The 17,789-nt window shown below is 37.8% G+C and overlaps 1 protein-coding gene across 1 annotated transcript in view; it reads right to left on the minus strand.

The window, feature by feature from the left end:
- The window catches only part of LOC308396077 (alpha-1,6-mannosylglycoprotein 6-beta-N-acetylglucosaminyltransferase B-like), a 126,925-nt gene that overhangs the window by 46,400 nt on the left and 62,736 nt on the right, over window positions 1–17,789 (minus strand). Inside the window, exon 8 of the mRNA XM_080881138.1 lies at window positions 5,014–5,183. Coding sequence (XP_080737264.1) covers window positions 5,014–5,183 — 170 coding nt within the window. The remainder of the gene's footprint in view (window positions 1–5,013; window positions 5,184–17,789) is intronic.

Consider the following 17,789-nt stretch of genomic DNA (forward strand, 5'->3'; position numbering starts at 1 on the left):
GCCTTAAAAGAACCGGTTAACTGTTAGAGAGGTGTAAAACTGACAGTTGTCATGTCTCCTGGCTTGAAACATCAGCTTTTGTGAAGCTTCAAAAGACAAACTGACTGGAAAATGTGATTTTCTTATAACAGCAGCATTACAAGGATCAAGGATCAAGTATTCTGTTGTCATTCACCGTGAAGAAAACCTTACAGAACGAGATGCAGTTACTCAGATCTCGGTGTTAATAATGATTAAAATAAGCAACGATAGTAGAAATGCCTCGAGGCAATAGCCCTAATAACACTAATTGTTGAAAATGCTGCTAAATAATTGCAGCTAGTTGTAGGACTGCAGGTGCAGGTAAAAATGAGAATGTGGTAGCTCTACATGGAACTAAATTAGCAGTAAAATATACAGAACACACAGTTCTGTGTAGACGATGATAAATCAGTGCTACTGTCTCTTTTCAGCTCCATGCCTGAATCTGAAACTTCACATTAATTGAGAAATTACCTGCAGTAGGGATGCTGCTGTGTAGCTTGACACTTTAATTTTGAGGAATCCATGGAGAGGGCGTGCATGAGAAGAAGAAAGCGAATCTTTGCGACGTGACTGAAGATATTTTTAACAATTTCCTCCTTTTTTTTGTGTCTTTTTCATTTTTATTGATGCCTAAGAGTTGACAGTACTGAGGCAGAGAAACTAGGAAGCAAGGGGAGATAAGGATTTTGACTTGCAATAAAGATCTTCGACTGCTATCAAACCAGATGATGCAGTTTTATTACGTGCTATGATTCTTAAATAACCATGACAGAGTTTGAGGGAGGTGGGACGGGGAGTACTGTCTTTTTAAAATAAGCAATTATTACATGTAAGACAAACTCAAAGTGGAAAAAATAAAGCAAAGTAAAAAAAGCAGGTTATAATGATCAAATATTATTACAATACTATGTATTATAGATCTCTGATTTAAAACAATAGCTTAAAAAATCCTCAATAAAAATTAAAACTGCCTTTTCCCATTACCCAGGTAAGTTAGATCAAATATAACTGTAGTTAGATCAGTTAGATTTTGTACTCTTCAGCAATAAAATGCAAAGGGGAAGAAATTTCTTGTGGCACATTTTCAAACCGACTTTAATAAAATATAGTAGATTTAATATGTTTACAGTTTTTAGCAGGCACATTTTTTGATTTCCACATGTCATCTCTGTGAACCGTCCCCACAATGCCACGTTTTTAGTTTTCATGTTACGCCCAACACATGCTCTGTGAACATAAGCCACCAGGATGATGCACCAGAAAATGAACAATTTTCCAGGCTACTTCACTGTACTTACTTCTTCGCTGTGTATCGTGTGTCCTGTGGGCATTGAACTGTAAGAGGCCATTGCGCTTTTAGCCTGTGCCACTTTCTTTCATCTTCCAGTATTATTAAAGCTTCTTTATGTCACATAACAGTAGTGGCAGGATAAGGCACAAAAGGTGCTGACCATCTAGCTTTTCAACGACTGGGAGCAGCTCTCTGTGTTCCAGACCCTCAAGTTGGTAATGAGCAGGAGAGCCGTGTCTGCTCTCCCTCTAACACTAATACATCTCAGGTACCCTGGCAATCTAACTGGCATCAAATTCAGCTTTATTTCCATCAAGCTCCTCAGTATTCCACAATGTGAGGGGTGCATACTCAGCAGAAATGGTGAAACGCAAAGACCTGTACTGAATTAACTGAGATGTGTGTGCTGCAGTGTGTGGTCAGGTAACATGTGGTAAATGTGTGAAATTTCTGCTTTGTGCATAAATGACGGATGTTGTGAGATTCCAAACAAAAGAATGGCATTCATTAGTGAGCCTTCAAAAACTATCTGCATATTTGAATACCAAATATAAACTCTAAAGATGCCACCTCGGCACTTTGCTGAACTCTCTTTTTGTCCTTTCCAGCCATTGTTTCCAACAAACATCGGTCTGATCTGCATGCTGACAGCCTTCAGGATGAAATATGATTTTGATTTGTCACAGACATTTTTTTAAAATAAACAATACCTTAAAGTTTAATCTATTGTGAGTTTTATTAAAAGAAGTCATTTTAGTCAATAGCTCCAATGCCTTAGTAAGTCTCGACATGCTCTTTTCACTCATCTCTAGTAAATAATATCCAGCCACGTGACTGCAGTGCAGACTGAAAACTACAAAAAGGGGAGTGATACACTAAGAAAACACAACACCTAATCATTCCCACAGCGGCCAATTACAGCTACCCTGCTTCCTCCTAAGCCAATCACAACTTTCAGATGTTGTCATGAGAGCAATACTGTACCCACTATGCACTCACACACCCACCACAATGCAGGAATGAGAAACGGTGGAAAAGGACAGACCCTGGACACTTTTTTGCTCAGCTTTATTTTAACACTGCTCAATGTTGCCCAAAGGAAAGCGAGATGTTTCCAAATCTGTGTTTGGTCTCAGATCTAACCAAGCCTTATCTTTAGGGCAACTATTGTCTGTTTGCCTGCTTTTTCATTTGACTTGGTCATTTTGTCCATCTGGACTCAACAATATCTGCAACCCCCCCAAAACACAACATCCGTGTTAAAATACTAATAAAAATACAGTATTAATACGAAATAAAACAACAGCAATGCATTGTTCATGAATGCGTCTGCTGATTTGCATCTGAGGCTTTTTCTGTGTGAACCACTGATAATTACATTGCGAGGTAATCAAACCAAAAAGCTCCCTGTTTTCCAGCCTGTTTACTAACACACTGTGATAATTGCATTCGCAGGGCATGGTGTGAATGTACACAAAGCCACTATCTGAGAATGCAGCCCTAACACAGAAATGCAGCAGTGTTGAGGGAATTCTTTAATTAATCCATTCGTTGACAAAAAAAAAGCCCCCTGTGTATTTCACAGCGCCTAAAAACAGAAAATCAATACTTATGCTTTTTAAATAACAAATCACTATGTACTTGTGTGCAGCTTCGCCGTGTGGCAGGATATATTGAAGCTAAACATACAGTATAATTGCACGTCATAGCAGCACAAAGCTGTGCCTCACAATGCATCCTCTTCTGAGAATTGAACTTGTCATTACTGGGTTCACTGAATGGACCCAGTGTTACATTATCCTTTATTACATGTTAGTATAACGATCACTGTGAAAAGCATTAAAAGCTTTACTTTAACATTGACAGGTTTGAGGGTAACGTGAGAGATGCAGCGAGAGAGAACGAGCAATCCATCAGCTACAAGTGAGACTGAGAAACTGGCTAAAGTGAATACACAAATTGGTCATACTGGTGTGGTAATATATCCTGTGCAGTCACCTAAAACATCACGACCCACAATGTCAGACAGATAAATCTGAAAATGTGGGTCTCAAGAAACTCCAGTGACGTGCATGCAGCAAAAACGATTGTGCCATCAATCTCAAAAGTCACTTTTTTATATATGAAATTCTTCTAAATTGTCCCACACTCTCTTGGCCCCTGAAGCTGCGTTATATGTCTACAGAATGTCTGCCAAAGGCTGGGCATCAATACAATGCTTCTCCTATGATTTGTGAGAGATGTCCGGAGCAGAGCACAGTATGAAATGCAGAGAACAGCCGGGCCTCTGTAGGCACCATTATATTGATCTATACTCTGTACCTGTGTCACTGCGCTGATCGACGACGACAGAAAGACAAAGACTAGCAGCTCAATCGAGGCCGAACAAAGACGTCACCTATGAGTCAGCTGTCTTCTCACAATATGCCTGTTCATAATTCTTCTTTCAAACATTAGCTATTCCTTGACATTGAAGATGACAACCCCTATGATTTGTTCAGTCTTGACTATGAACCTAATTACTTAGACTAGACAACGCTTGAAGGATCTTTTCAATCACGACAAATTTACATCCATGCATATGTCTGTGTGTGCTGGCTCTAGTTCAGCTTTATCAGTAAGCAGAAACGCGTAATCATCCTGACACGGGACGGAAAAGAAAAATCACCAATGTAGTTGCACTGACATCAAGCTGCAGATTGAGCCTACGTGAGATCAATACGGCAACAGATCAATTCAGCGACAGGACCTTAGAAACCTCGATGCTAATGCTGGCGTTAAGTGGAAATGAGCAGACTTTAAATGCAAAATTACAAAAACACAATGCATCAGTTGATTGGCTAAATTGGCTGTTAGTGTGAATGTGAGTGTAAATGGTTTTCTGTCTCTCTGTGCTAGCCCTGTCCGGAGTTTACTCTACTTTTCATCCTATTAACAGCTAACAAACGGATGAAATAGATGGATATATGCCTTTTTTTTCCCCAATCTGTACACAAGAAACATTAGTTTCATGTTCAGTGTTTGGAGTTGCAGTTTCTTGTTTTTTAGTTTAGAGTATTCTTGTTTACCTTTGTTTTTTTTTAAGGATTTATGTTTGAAGTCTTACAGTTTCTTGAGTGGTTTTGGTCATTGTTCTCTGTGTCGTCCTGGTCTGTTTCCCCAGTCATGTCTCTGTGCTGCCTGGTCCCTCTGTGGCCTGTCTCTGTGGTCTGTCATGTCTCTTTTTATTCTTCCTTTGTCTTTGTCAAGTCCGTTTGTCTCAGTCTGCGTTAGTTTCCTGTTTTAGTTTGACAGTCTCTTGTCATGTGTGCTTTATATTCAGTTTTGCTTCCCCTGTCGTTACTCAAACTTCGCTCACCTGTGTCTTGTTTTCCCCAGCTGTGTTCCATCTCTCTAATTGCCTTATGTGTATATTTAAGTCCCTAATTTCCTTCTGTTCTACGTCATTTCGTCATCATATTCCTTCATGCTGTGCGCGCTCCAGTCTGTCAGTGTTTCAGTCAGTCCTCTCCAGTTAACGCCGCCTTATGTTTTGTTAAGTTTGCCGGTGCGAGCTAATAAAGCTGTGTTTTGAGTTTATGTTTGTCTGCAGAGTCCTGCACTTGGGTCCACTCTCTGTCTGACACAGCATCCCATAACAATTAGCTCTATAGCTCTATATAATTAAGATATCAAGATCTCGCACATAAAGAACTCACCCCTGAAGTTCCTTGACAGACATGGAGATCTTGAGGTTGTGTCCCAGAACATGAAGTGCAGTGAGGATATCAGCCCATTGGACCATTTCGCCTAGAGGCCCTCCCTTCAACACCTTTGGGCTGAAAACATCTCCAGACTCCTCAGTTAGGAAGCCTACATGAACGAGGATCTGAAAGAGAACACATTGTTATAGAAGAGTTAAAATAAAGGTCTGTAGATGGGGAACATAAGAAAACTTGAAAGGACATTGTTTAATAATAAATAATCTTTAAACAAAGGTTTTTACAAAAATCATGTTTTTTGTGGTTTCTTATAATGTTAAATTAAATTATAATCACAAAAAAAATCTGTAAATGTACCTAAAATAATAATGATAATAGTAATAATACATCACCAGAATAGTTTTTTAATTGTTAATAACTAGTTAAAACCAACAACAGATATGAATAGAGAGTCTCAAATCGTGCTTAGACTACATTAATAACTCAATGCCAATAACGTTATAAAATACAAAAATAAGCCCAACAGCTTTAGTTATTATCTGTAGCTCCAAACCAATGTACTCAAAAACCAAAGTCACCCAATAATACAAACTAACAGAGAGAGAAAGCTGAATATAAGAACAACCAGCACGTTTTACAATGAACAATAACAGTTTTTGTCAAAGTTTCAGAACTATGAAGAGCACAATAAATCATGAACAGGCCTGATGAGAAGTTAAACGTATAAAAATTCAGTGTATCATGTTTTAATTCTTTGTGTTTCTTTTCTCCTCATTTAAACCCAGATTAACTCCATTTTATTGTGAAAATACAATAGATCTAAGGGGGCCATCACATCTGTTGTAGGTCTTCTTGTTGCCTGAAACATTTTCACTATTCTAGATCATATTTATTGACATAATTTTACAGTCAACATGTTTTATTTATGATGGTCTAGTTATGTCACAGGTACCCTAAATTAATAATAATAGCAATTACCATTTTTTACATGTTTCTGTAATGGTTAATCCACCAATATGTGCACGGTCTTTAATGAAAAAGCTATTTTTTATGCTAAAATGTCATCTAAAATTTGAATATATTATTAAAAGTTTACTGTTTTACAAAAAAGCTGAAAAAAATAGTAAAATGCCAAATTACAGTTATTTATTTTCATTCCTGAAAAGAGAAAAAAATAGTTTCACAGGTTGAAAGCAAAGCTTGTTATGCTAATTTCTGACTTCTTGGTGAAGTTCACTTCACCGGCTCAAATTTGGGTATAAAATGTGAACTCAGTTTGGTATTTGCCTAATACATAACAATATAAACAACATAATTCATCAGTATAAACACGTTTTTCACTAATTTCCAAAATATATTTGTGTTTTCGGTACCACTTTACAATAAGGCTCCCCTTATAGATGCTAATAAATAGTTTATAGCTATATTATTAATTAATTTGTAAATGCTTTATAAACCATTATTAATGGTTTATTATGCATTAGTTAAGGGTGAGAAAGAGGAAAAAAACTGACCGGTTTCTTGCCAAATAGTGAGCCAAATGTGTTCACCTATATATTTCATCTAGAGTTGCTATATTAAACATTTCAGACTAAGTTACTATCCTGTAAGCACAATCAGCATTTGTAAACATATTTTTTATCATATAAAATTGTACTTCAGAAATGCATTATAAATATCCACAACTATCAATCGGAGCTTTGTTGTAAAGTGTAAAGCATAAAACCATTTATTAATGAATAATAAATATTTATAAATGCCAAATGGGAGCCTTATTGTAAAGTGTAAAGCATGACACCATTTATTTATGACTAATAAACATTTATAAATGCCAAATGGGAGCCTTATTGTAAAGTGTAAAGCATAACACCATTTATTAATGACTACTAAACATAAATGACAAAAGAGAGTTTTGTTGTAAAGTTTAAAACATGTCAACATTTATTAAGGACTAATAAACATTTATAAATGCCAAATGGGAGCCTTATTGTAAAGTGTAAAGCATAACACCATTTATTAATCACTAATAAACATTTATAAATGACAAAAGAGAGTTTTGTTGTAAAGTTTAAAACATGTCAACATTTATTAAGGACTAATAAACATTTATAAATGCCAAATGGGAGCCTTATTGTAAAGTGTAAAGCATAACACCATTTATTAATGACTACTAAACATTATAAATGACAAAAAAGAGAGTTTTGTTGTAAAGTTTAAAACATGTCAACATTTATTAAGGACGAATAAACATTTATAAATGCCAAATGGGAGCCTTATTGTAAAGTGTAAAGCATAACACCATTTATTAATCACTAATAAACATTTATAAATGACAAAAGATAGCTTTGTCGTAAAGTTTAAAACATGTCAACATTTATTAATCACTAATAAACATTTATAATTGCCAAAAGTGAGTCTTAAATGTATAATGTCACCATTTATAACACTTAGACCTAAATTACAATCAGTGCTTGAAATAACATTTAACTACTGTCAAAAATGGCAATGTATTGTAAGAGTAACACATGTAACATTAAATGTGTTTTTTAAAACACCAAACAGTCACCCACTCCAAAAAAAGTTCATGCCAGACTGGTTCAAACTGGAAATATTTTTTGTATGTCCTTAAATAAGCGTCCCAGTGGTCCATCAGGGTGTCGCGCTCCAGTTCCTCCTTAAGAAAAGTCAGTTTCTCTCGCTCCTTGTTAAGAAGGGCAGTTGCAGTAGGGGCAGGATTAGAAGAAGAATCTAAAGAACAAACAATTATTAAATTACAATACTAAAATAATTTATAATCTAAACTTGGGAAACTCAAATAAAATATTGATTAAAAACGGTTACAACTTGAATTTATAAAAAGCCACTTTGTAAAAATTATGTTATATACACATGTGGTGGTTCAGACATTTCTAAAACAAGGCAAATAATTCTTATGTGTACTGCCTTACCAGGGTGTTTAATATAAATTTAATGATGCACATAAACAAAACTAAAAATATACAACTAAGTGATATCAATCGTTTGGAATAACCAATAGTAATAGAGCTATTCACATGTTATGTGATGTTAGTTAGCCACTGTAGCTAGCAGCCAAATGGCTCGGTAGCTAGCTAGCTAGCATTATACTCACCTTCATGTCTAACTGCTGACGTCGTTGGCTTAGTGCAATCTAGATCATCCAGTCTCTGCTTTTTGTATCTCTTCGAACGTGTGCTAACTGTGTAAGTCGCAGACGCACACAAATTTTTATCTTCTGCTCCATCCATGGCGCAGCAACTTGAACGAGCGCCTTCAGTGTGTCTGTTCGTGCCCCTTTGGCTTGACCTTCCAGAGAGCAGAGTGAAGCTGACCCCCCACCCACTTGAAACGTAAAGGCAAATAGGCGGAGCGGTTAGTGCTACGTTTGTGCAGATTTGTGCAGGTAAAATTAGCGTTTGTGCTGCTACGGTTTCCGAGATATTAAACTTTATTTTATAGGTCATTCAAAGGTCACCATCCCCCCAGACTGCTCCAAAACGGGCCAAAATGGTCTACTTTTTTAGTGCTACGTTTGTGCTGATTTGTGCAGGTAAAATTAGCGTTTGTGCTGCTACGGTTTCCGAGATATTAAACTTTATTTTATAGGTCATTCAAAGGTCACCATCCCCCCAGACTGCTCCAAAACGGGCCAAAATGGTCTACTTTTTTAGTGCTACGTTTGTGCAGATTTGTGCAGGTAAAATTAGCGTTTGTGCTGCTACGGTTTCCGAGATATTAAACTTTATTTTATAGGTCATTCAAAGGTCACCATCCCCCCAGACTGCTCCAAAACGGGCCAAAATGGTCTACTTTTTTAGTGCTACGTTTGTGCTGGTTTGTGCAGGTAAAATAAGTGTTTGTGCTGCTTCTGTTTTAAAGATATTAATGAAAATGTAAAGGTCAACCAGCCCCCCCACATTACCCAAATCCAACAAAAGTGGTATCAAACGTTTGTGCTACGTTTGTGCTGGTTTGTGCTGCAAAGATTTTCGTTTGTGCTGCTATCATTTTAAAGATATTAATAACAATTTCTAGAGGTCATCAGAGGTCAACCAGCCCCCCCACATTAATTAAATCAAACAAAATGGGTGTCAATCAACTGTGCTACGTTTGTGCTGGTTTGTGCTGCTAAAATTTTCGTTTGTGCTGCTTCTGTTTTAAAGATATTAATGAAAATGTAAAGGTCAAAAGGTCAACCAGCCCCCCCACATTACCCAAATCCAACAAAAGTGGTATCAAACGTTTGTGCTACGTTTGTGCTGGTTTGTGCTGCAGAAATTTTTGTTTGTGCCGTTATTATTTTAAAGATATTAACAAAAATTTCTAGAGGTCAACCAGCCCCCCCATATTAATGGAATCAAACAAAATGGATGTCAAACGTTTGTGCTGGTTTGTGCTGCAAAAATGTTTGTTTGTGCTGCTAACATTTTAAAATGTTTAATAAAATAACGTCTTGATGCGTGCTTAATCATCCAGGTAAGTAAATCCCAAAAGGTTGATTCTGTTCATCTGGACATTTTCAGCTGGAGAAACGTTTCGTCACTCATCCAAGTGACTTCTTCAGTCTCAGCTGACTGCAGGTTTCCCCAACCTTATAAACACCCGTGAGTGAAGTTGCCCCCCCTACCTTCTTCAAATCGAACAAAATTGATGTCAAACATTTGTCCTGCAAATTATTTTGTTTGTGCAGGTTATGTTTCCCTAATTTTATAAACAGTACATGTACAGTGAGAGAGATGTTACATCTGTCTTCACTTGCATCCCAGTCATAGAAGCGTTGGAGGTCGTTCATAAGAGATTACAGGATCATCCCAACCTCAGCAACAGGACCACTCTCAGCACTGATCAGTTGTGTTTGCTTTTGGAACTGTCTTAATTCCACCTATTTTGCATAAGGGTCAGTACAGGCAGAAATCTAGGTGTGCCATGGGTTCCCACAGGCCCCTGGTCAAAGTCACCAAACCAGTTCGTAAGCAGGTGCAGGTGTGGCCAGAAGGGTCCTCAGAGGCACTGCTTTTCCACCACAGGCCGCCACACACGACAACACCACAGACTTTCAGGAATATACAGAAACTGTCACTGCCTACATCCCAAAATGCATCGATGATGTCACAGAGACCAGGACTATCACTGTCTGGGCCAATCAGAAACCATGGCTCACAGGTCAGGTTTAAATGCTCCTAAAGTTGAAAAATGCAAGCCTTCAGAGCCGGGAATTAGGTGAGTCTAAGAACAGCAAGGGCAAACCTGTCACGTGGCATCAGCTACAGCAAAGCTTCAGCGACAGCAGAGATACTTGGAGGCAGTGGCAAGGAATACAAACCATCACAGACTACAAGCCCACTCTACAGACCGTGGTGACACAATCCCCAGACAGTGTGTGGAGATCCCTCCACCATCATTACTGAACCCAAGAAGTCATCTATCTCCTGCTTTAAGGACTACCGTCCTGTCAAACTCACCTCCATCATTATTAAGTTAAGTGCTTTGAACGGTTAGTCATGCATCAAATCAAATTATTGCTTTCCCCCAACCTGGATCCATTTCAGTTCGCATACCGGTCAAAACGCTCAACCGATGATGGAATTTCAACTGCCCCTCACTCAGCCCTCACACATCTGAACACTAGAGACTCATATGTCAGAGTGCTGTTCATAGACTTCAGTTCAGCATTCAACACCATCATTCCCCAGCAACTCATTCACAAACTGGATCTGCTGGGGATCAGCACCTTGCTGTATAACGGGCTGCTAGATTTCTTGACAGGAAGACAGCAGACAGTACGGGTCAACAGCAACACCTCCAGCCCAAGAACACGGAATACGGGGGCTACCCAAGGATGTGTGTTGAGCTCCCTTCTCTTCACTCTGCTGACCCACGACGAGATCTACTACAGGGGTGAAGTTAACCATCTGCCAGAGTGGTACAGCAACAACAACCTGTCCCTGAATGTGGAGAAGACCAACAGTGACTCTACTTCCTCTGCAAACTGAGAAGCACAAGAGATTCAACCCCCATTATGAGCACCTTTTACAGAGGCACAGTTGAGAGTATCCTCACCAGCTGCATCACTGGTGTGGTATGACTCCTGCATTGGGTTCTGCAGGAAAAAATGACAACGGGTAGTGAGAGCAGCCGAGAGCATTGTGGGGACCTCTCTTGCCTCCCTCCCCAGGAGATCTACTGCACCTGCCTCATCTGGAAGGTCGTCTCCATTACAGGTGACTCCACTCATCCCTTCAACAGCGTCTTCAGTTTGCTGCCATCAGGAAGGATACTGAAGAGCCTCCGGGGCAGAACCAGCAGACTGAGAGACAGCTTCGTCCATCGGGCTGTCAGGATGCTGACCATCTCTGGATCGAGAAGGGGGGCCCAAGGGTACATCTTTCGCCATCCTACAATGCTGTGATTGTAGCCATTCCCCACTTTCTGTGAATGGTACTCATGGCCATTGATCAGTAGGCTTTGATTAGTTGTCATTGATCAATGGTCATAAAAATTTGCATACTAACAATCATGGAATTAACCCCCCGGCACATTGTTCATTCAGTGGCGCTAGTTTCCTTCACTATGCAAATGTAATGTTTATATGGTTGGGGAAACCTACAGTCAGCTGAGACTGAAGAAGTCACTTGGATGAGTGACGAAACGTTTCTCCAACTGAAAATGTCCAGATGAACAGAATCAACCTTTTGGGATTTACTTACCTGGATGATTAAGCACGCATCAAGACGTTATTTTATTAAACATTTTAAAATGTTAGCAGCACAAACAAACATTTTTGCAGCACAAACCAGCACAAACGTTTGACATCCATTTTGTTTGATTCCATTAATATGGGGGGGCTGGTTGACCTCTAGAAATTTTTGTTAATATCTTTAAAATAATAACGGCACAAACAAAAATTTCTGCAGCACAAACCAGCACAAACGTAGCACAAACGTTTGATACCACTTTTGTTGGATTTGGGTAATGTGGGGGGGCTGGTTGACCTTTTGACCTTTACATTTTCATTAATATCTTTAAAACAGAAGCAGCACAAACGAAAATTTTAGCAGCACAAACCAGCACAAACGTAGCACAGTTGATTGACACCCATTTTGTTTGATTTAATTAATGTGGGGGGGCTGGTTGACCTCTGATGACCTCTAGAAATTGTTATTAATATCTTTAAAATGATAGCAGCACAAACGAAAATCTTTGCAGCACAAACCAGCACAAACGTAGCACAAACGTTTGATACCACTTTTGTTGGATTTGGGTAATGTGGGGGGGCTGGTTGACCTTTACATTTTCATTAATATCTTTAAAACAGAAGCAGCACAAACGCTAATTTTACCTGCACAAACCAGCACAAACGTAGCACTAAAAAAGTAGACCATTTTGGTTTGTTTTGGAGCAGTCTGGGGGGATGGTGACCTTTGAATGACCTATAAAATAAAGTTTAATATCTCGGAAACCGTAGCAGCACAAACGCTAATTTTACCTGCACAAATCTGCACAAACGTAGCACTAAAAAAGTAGACCATTTTGGTTTGTTTTGGAGCAGTCTGGGGGGATGGTGACCTTTGAATGACCTATAAAATAAAGTTTAATATCTCGGAAACCGTAGCAGCACAAACGCTAATTTTACCTGCACAAATCTGCACAAACGTAGCACTAAAAAAGTAGACCATTTTGGTTTGTTTTGGAGCAGTCTGGGGGGATGGTGACCTTTGAATGACCTATAAAATAAAGTTTAATATCTCGGAAACCGTAGCAGCACAAACGCTAATTTTACCTGCACAAATCTGCACAAACGTAGCACTAAAAAAGTAGACCATTTTGGTTTGTTTTGGAGCAGTCTGGGGGGATGGTGATGTCATCAGCAAAAAATATAACTTTTAATATCTCAGATACTGTAGCAGCACAAACGCTAATTTTACCTGCACAAATCAGCACAAACGTAGCACTAAAAAAGTAGACCATTTTGGCCCGTTTTGGAGCAGTCTGGGGGGATGGTGACCTTTGAATGACCTATAAAATAAAGTTTAATATCTCGGAAACCGTAGCAGCACAAACGCTAATTTTACCTGCACAAATCTGCACAAACGTAGCACTAACCGCTCCGCCTATTTGCCTTTACGTTTCAAGTGGGTGGGGGGTCAGCTTCACTCTGCTCTCTGGAAGGTCAAGCCAAAGGGGCACGAACAGACACACTGAAGGCGCTCGTTCAAGTTGCTGCGCCATGGATGGAGCAGAAGATAAAAATTTGTGTGCGTCTGCGACTTACACAGTTAGCACACGTTCGAAGAGATACAAAAAGCAGAGACTGGATGATCTAGATTGCACTAAGCCAACGACGTCAGCAGTTAGACATGAAGGTGAGTATAATGCTAGCTAGCTAGCTACCGAGCCATTTGGCTGCTAGCTACAGTGGCTAACTAACATCACATAACATGTGAATAGCTCTATTACTATTGGTTATTCCAAACGATTGATATCACTTAGTTGTATATTTTTAGTTTTGTTTATGTGCATCATTAAATTTATATTAAACACCCTGGTAAGGCAGTACACATAAGAATTATTTGCCTTGTTTTAGAAATGTCTGAACCACCACATGTGTATATAACATAATTTTTACAAAGTGGCTTTTTATAAATTCAAGTTGTAACCGTTTTTAATCAATATTTTATTTGAGTTTCCCAAGTTTAGATTATAAATTATTTTAGTATTGTAATTTAATAATTGTTTGTTCTTTAGATTCTTCTTCTAATCCTGCCCCTACTGCAACTGCCCTTCTTAACAAGGAGCGAGAGAAACTGACTTTTCTTAAGGAGGAACTGGAGCGCGACACCCTGATGGACCACTGGGACGCTTATTTAAGGACATACAAAAAATATTTCCAGTTTGAACCAGTCTGGCATGAACTTTTTTTGGAGTGGGTGACTGTTTGGTGTTTTAAAAAACACATTTAATGTTACATGTGTTACTCTTACAATACATTGCCATTTTTGACAGTAGTTAAATGTTATTTCAAGCACTGATTGTAATTTAGGTCTAAGTGTTATAAATGGTGACATTATACATTTAAGACTCACTTTTGGCAATTATAAATGTTTATTAGTGATTAATAAATGTTGACATGTTTTAAACTTTACGACAAAGCTATCTTTTGTCATTTATAAATGTTTATTAGTGATTAATAAATGGTGTTATGCTTTACACTTTACAATAAGGCTCCCATTTGGCATTTATAAATGTTTATTAGTCCTTAATAAATGTTGACATGTTTTAAACTTTACGACAAAGCTATCTTTTGTCATTTATAAATGTTTATTAGTGATTAATAAATGGTGTTATGCTTTACACTTTACAATAAGGCTCCCATTTGGCATTTATAAATGTTTATTAGTCCTTAATAAATGTTGACATGTTTTAAACTTTACAACAAAACTCTCTTTTGTCATTTATAATGTTTAGTAGTCATTAATAAATGGTGTTATGCTTTACACTTTACAATAAGGCTCCCATTTGGCATTTATAAATGTTTATTAGTCATAAATAAATGGTGTCATGCTTTACACTTTACAATAAGGCTCCCATTTGGCATTTATAAATATTTATTATTCATTAATAAATGGTTTTATGCTTTACACTTTACAACAAAGCTCCGATTGATAGTTGTGGATATTTATAATGCATTTCTGAAGTACAATTTTATATGATAAAAAATATGTTTACAAATGCTGATTGTGCTTACAGGATAGTAACTTAGTCTGAAATGTTTAATATAGCAACTCTAGATGAAATATATAGGTGAACACATTTGGCTCACTATTTGGCAAGGAAACCGGTCAGTTTTTTTCCTCTTTCTCACCCTTAACTAATGCATAATAAACCATTAATAATGGTTTATAAAGCATTTACAAATTAATTAATAATATAGCTATAAACTATTTATTAGCATCTATAAGGGGAGCCTTATTGTAAAGTGGTACCGTGTTTTCTTCTTTTTATGACAGATATTAAAATAGCCCTGTATGTGCACATAATGTACAGATGTTTACGATAAAGTACATTCACTCCAACCTGATGTCCATTATAACACTTTGAAATATTTGCATAATAGATATTGCTAAGCTCTTGGAAAGTTAAGTTTCTACTCTGCACAATGTTTTAATGACTTTGAGGATTAATATCATTGGAATTTCAAAGTGTTTGAAAAGGAAATTATGGAAATCCCCAATGAATTACTCCTCATGCTCCAATGGAACAACATTTTTCATATACACACAGAAAAACACTGTGGTAAAAATTCTTAGAAATCTAATGTGAACTTTAAAAATATATACTATGCAAAACATGTAAATTTCATAATAAAATAACTTTTACACTTTGACTTGTACTGTTATACAATTCTTCACATAAAGGCTACAGTCCTGTCATGCATGTTCACCTAGCTGCTACATAATTAGTGCAGCCCAGCGAGAAATGAGCAACACGTTACTTTTCACAGTGGATTAGACACAGTCATGTCCAAACGTTGCTTTGCTCAGTAATCCTGATTAACTAACACAGCATGAACACCTCCAGCTGCTTTTGCTGGCAAATGGAGCCCACAACTTTGACCATGCAACATACATAATGAGCTTAAAACCAAATGCGAGGAGTTTGCCAGGAAGTTTTCCAAGGCCTTGTTTACTGTCTCACCATTTGTGTGCAAGTGCATACAAATGGTGAGACGCATTAGTGTTTCCTGTGTCTGTACTTTTAAATCTGTTAGCTGTAGCAGATAATGTCTAAAAGCATCCAAGAGCTTTTCAGATATATGCCACAATGGCACTCATTTCACTCTCCCCCTCCTAATTATGTGTGCTAATACTGAAGTTAGAAGAGCCAACATGTGCACCTGCACACAATATACATACATACACACAAAACTGCTACAAAATATGAGTCATTTTATGACCAGGGGACAGACTGCATCTGAATAACAAAATGAGAAAAACAGAAAAACTGTACTAAACGAAATTAATTATTGATTTCAACCCACAATAAATGTTTAACAATATTTTCAGCTGGCCATGGAAACGGGTTGTGAACGTAACATTGATATGTCATCATATTTTAGGTTCACATGGCAAAGTTCTGCTTAAATTATTGCCTATCTACACATTCAGCAGTTATGATGTGAAATAAGCTCTCTTTTTTGGAGTCCCAGACTAATATTTTTAATATTTTGGTGTCCACCAAAATCCTGTGGTAAACACGTGACTCATGCTGCAAGGTGCATGTATAGATTTTTAAATATTAGGGGAGCTGCTCATATAGTCGATACTAATGTAGAGCCTCATTAACACGCTGTCTCACTTTCAGGACCTAATATCCTAATATCCACACATATTCTTAATACTCAACAATATGTTTGTACACTACATTTGTTTAGCTTTATTATTATATAGTGGTGTTTTTGACTTCACACACTCAGCACATTTGATAAAGTAATTTCACTGATGTACTTACTTGAAAATAAAGCGTGTATACAACTCTGGACAATGATGTGTATACAGCAGAGTCAAGCTCCAGTGAGACTCCAGCTGGCGTGAAAAATCCCTTGATTGAATAAACCTGCTCTATTAACTTCTGCTTCATAAAAAGATAAGTGAAATTTAATTACAGTTTGGGTGGCAGATGGCAAGAGTGAGAATACATGGCACCAGTACTATTCCCTGGCTCGGTGTTGGTGTTGGTTATAGGGTGTATCAGCGAAACGCTGGCATCGACGCAGAAATGGAGACAGAAGGAGCTGAATTTCAACTACTGGCACAACAGTAAAACTGATAAATAAATATGAGGAAAATCACACAGTGGCAGCAGCTCTGAATAACTGTAGACTGGATTCTATAAACTGGCATCCATACACAAATGCAAAGTTAATAGCAGGAGAGGAAGAGTTCACTATAAAAGCTGGCAACTCCCTCGTGATCTAAACTAGAGCCCAACCAGTACTGGATATGTGCTTTCAGACACAGGAAACAAAAACAGATTTCCCTTTCCTTTCCCTTTAAGTTATGAGTCCTGAGTAAGATAATATGACAATGCAGCTTAAAAATACAATACATAAAATTAATTGTCACGGCGGGGTGCGCCGGTGTGTTTTTTGAAACAGGACCTAAAAGCAGATGTGGACGAGGAGTTGCAGGTTTAAACAGAAAGTGATCCTTTATTTGGATGATAGCAGGAGTTAAACATGGAACCCTAAGCAAACTAAAAAAACACTAAGAAACAAATACTATGAAGTGCTATGACTATAACAGTGACAATGGTGGAGATAACAGACGACCTGACAACGACATTCAGAAAACAGAGGACTTAAATACACACATGAGGTGATCAGGGGAAGTGGAGACATATGAGAACACAGCTGACTCGAATGAAACATAATGACAATACAGGGGAGAGTAACACTAACTACAATGAACAAAGAACACCAGACTCTTACAAAATAAAACAGGAAACACAGAGACATAGACATGGAGATAAAACATGACATGAACTTAACATAACCACATAGACATGAAACATAGACGCAGGAACCAGGGAGACTGGGTATGGGAACTTATGACAGCTGAATTTATAAAAATGTAGAGAGGTAAAGTTTGTGTTACCAAAAGAGAATCAAAATCTTGAGAGAGGAGAGGCAAACCAACACACACTCCTGCCACCATAACAATTTTACATACTTGCTCGCTTCAAAATGAATATGAACA

The sequence above is a fragment of the Rhamphochromis sp. 'chilingali' genome, assembly GCF_963969265.1.
Source record: "Rhamphochromis sp. 'chilingali' genome assembly, chromosome: 4".
Taxonomy (NCBI): Eukaryota; Metazoa; Chordata; class Actinopteri; order Cichliformes; family Cichlidae; genus Rhamphochromis; species Rhamphochromis sp. 'chilingali'.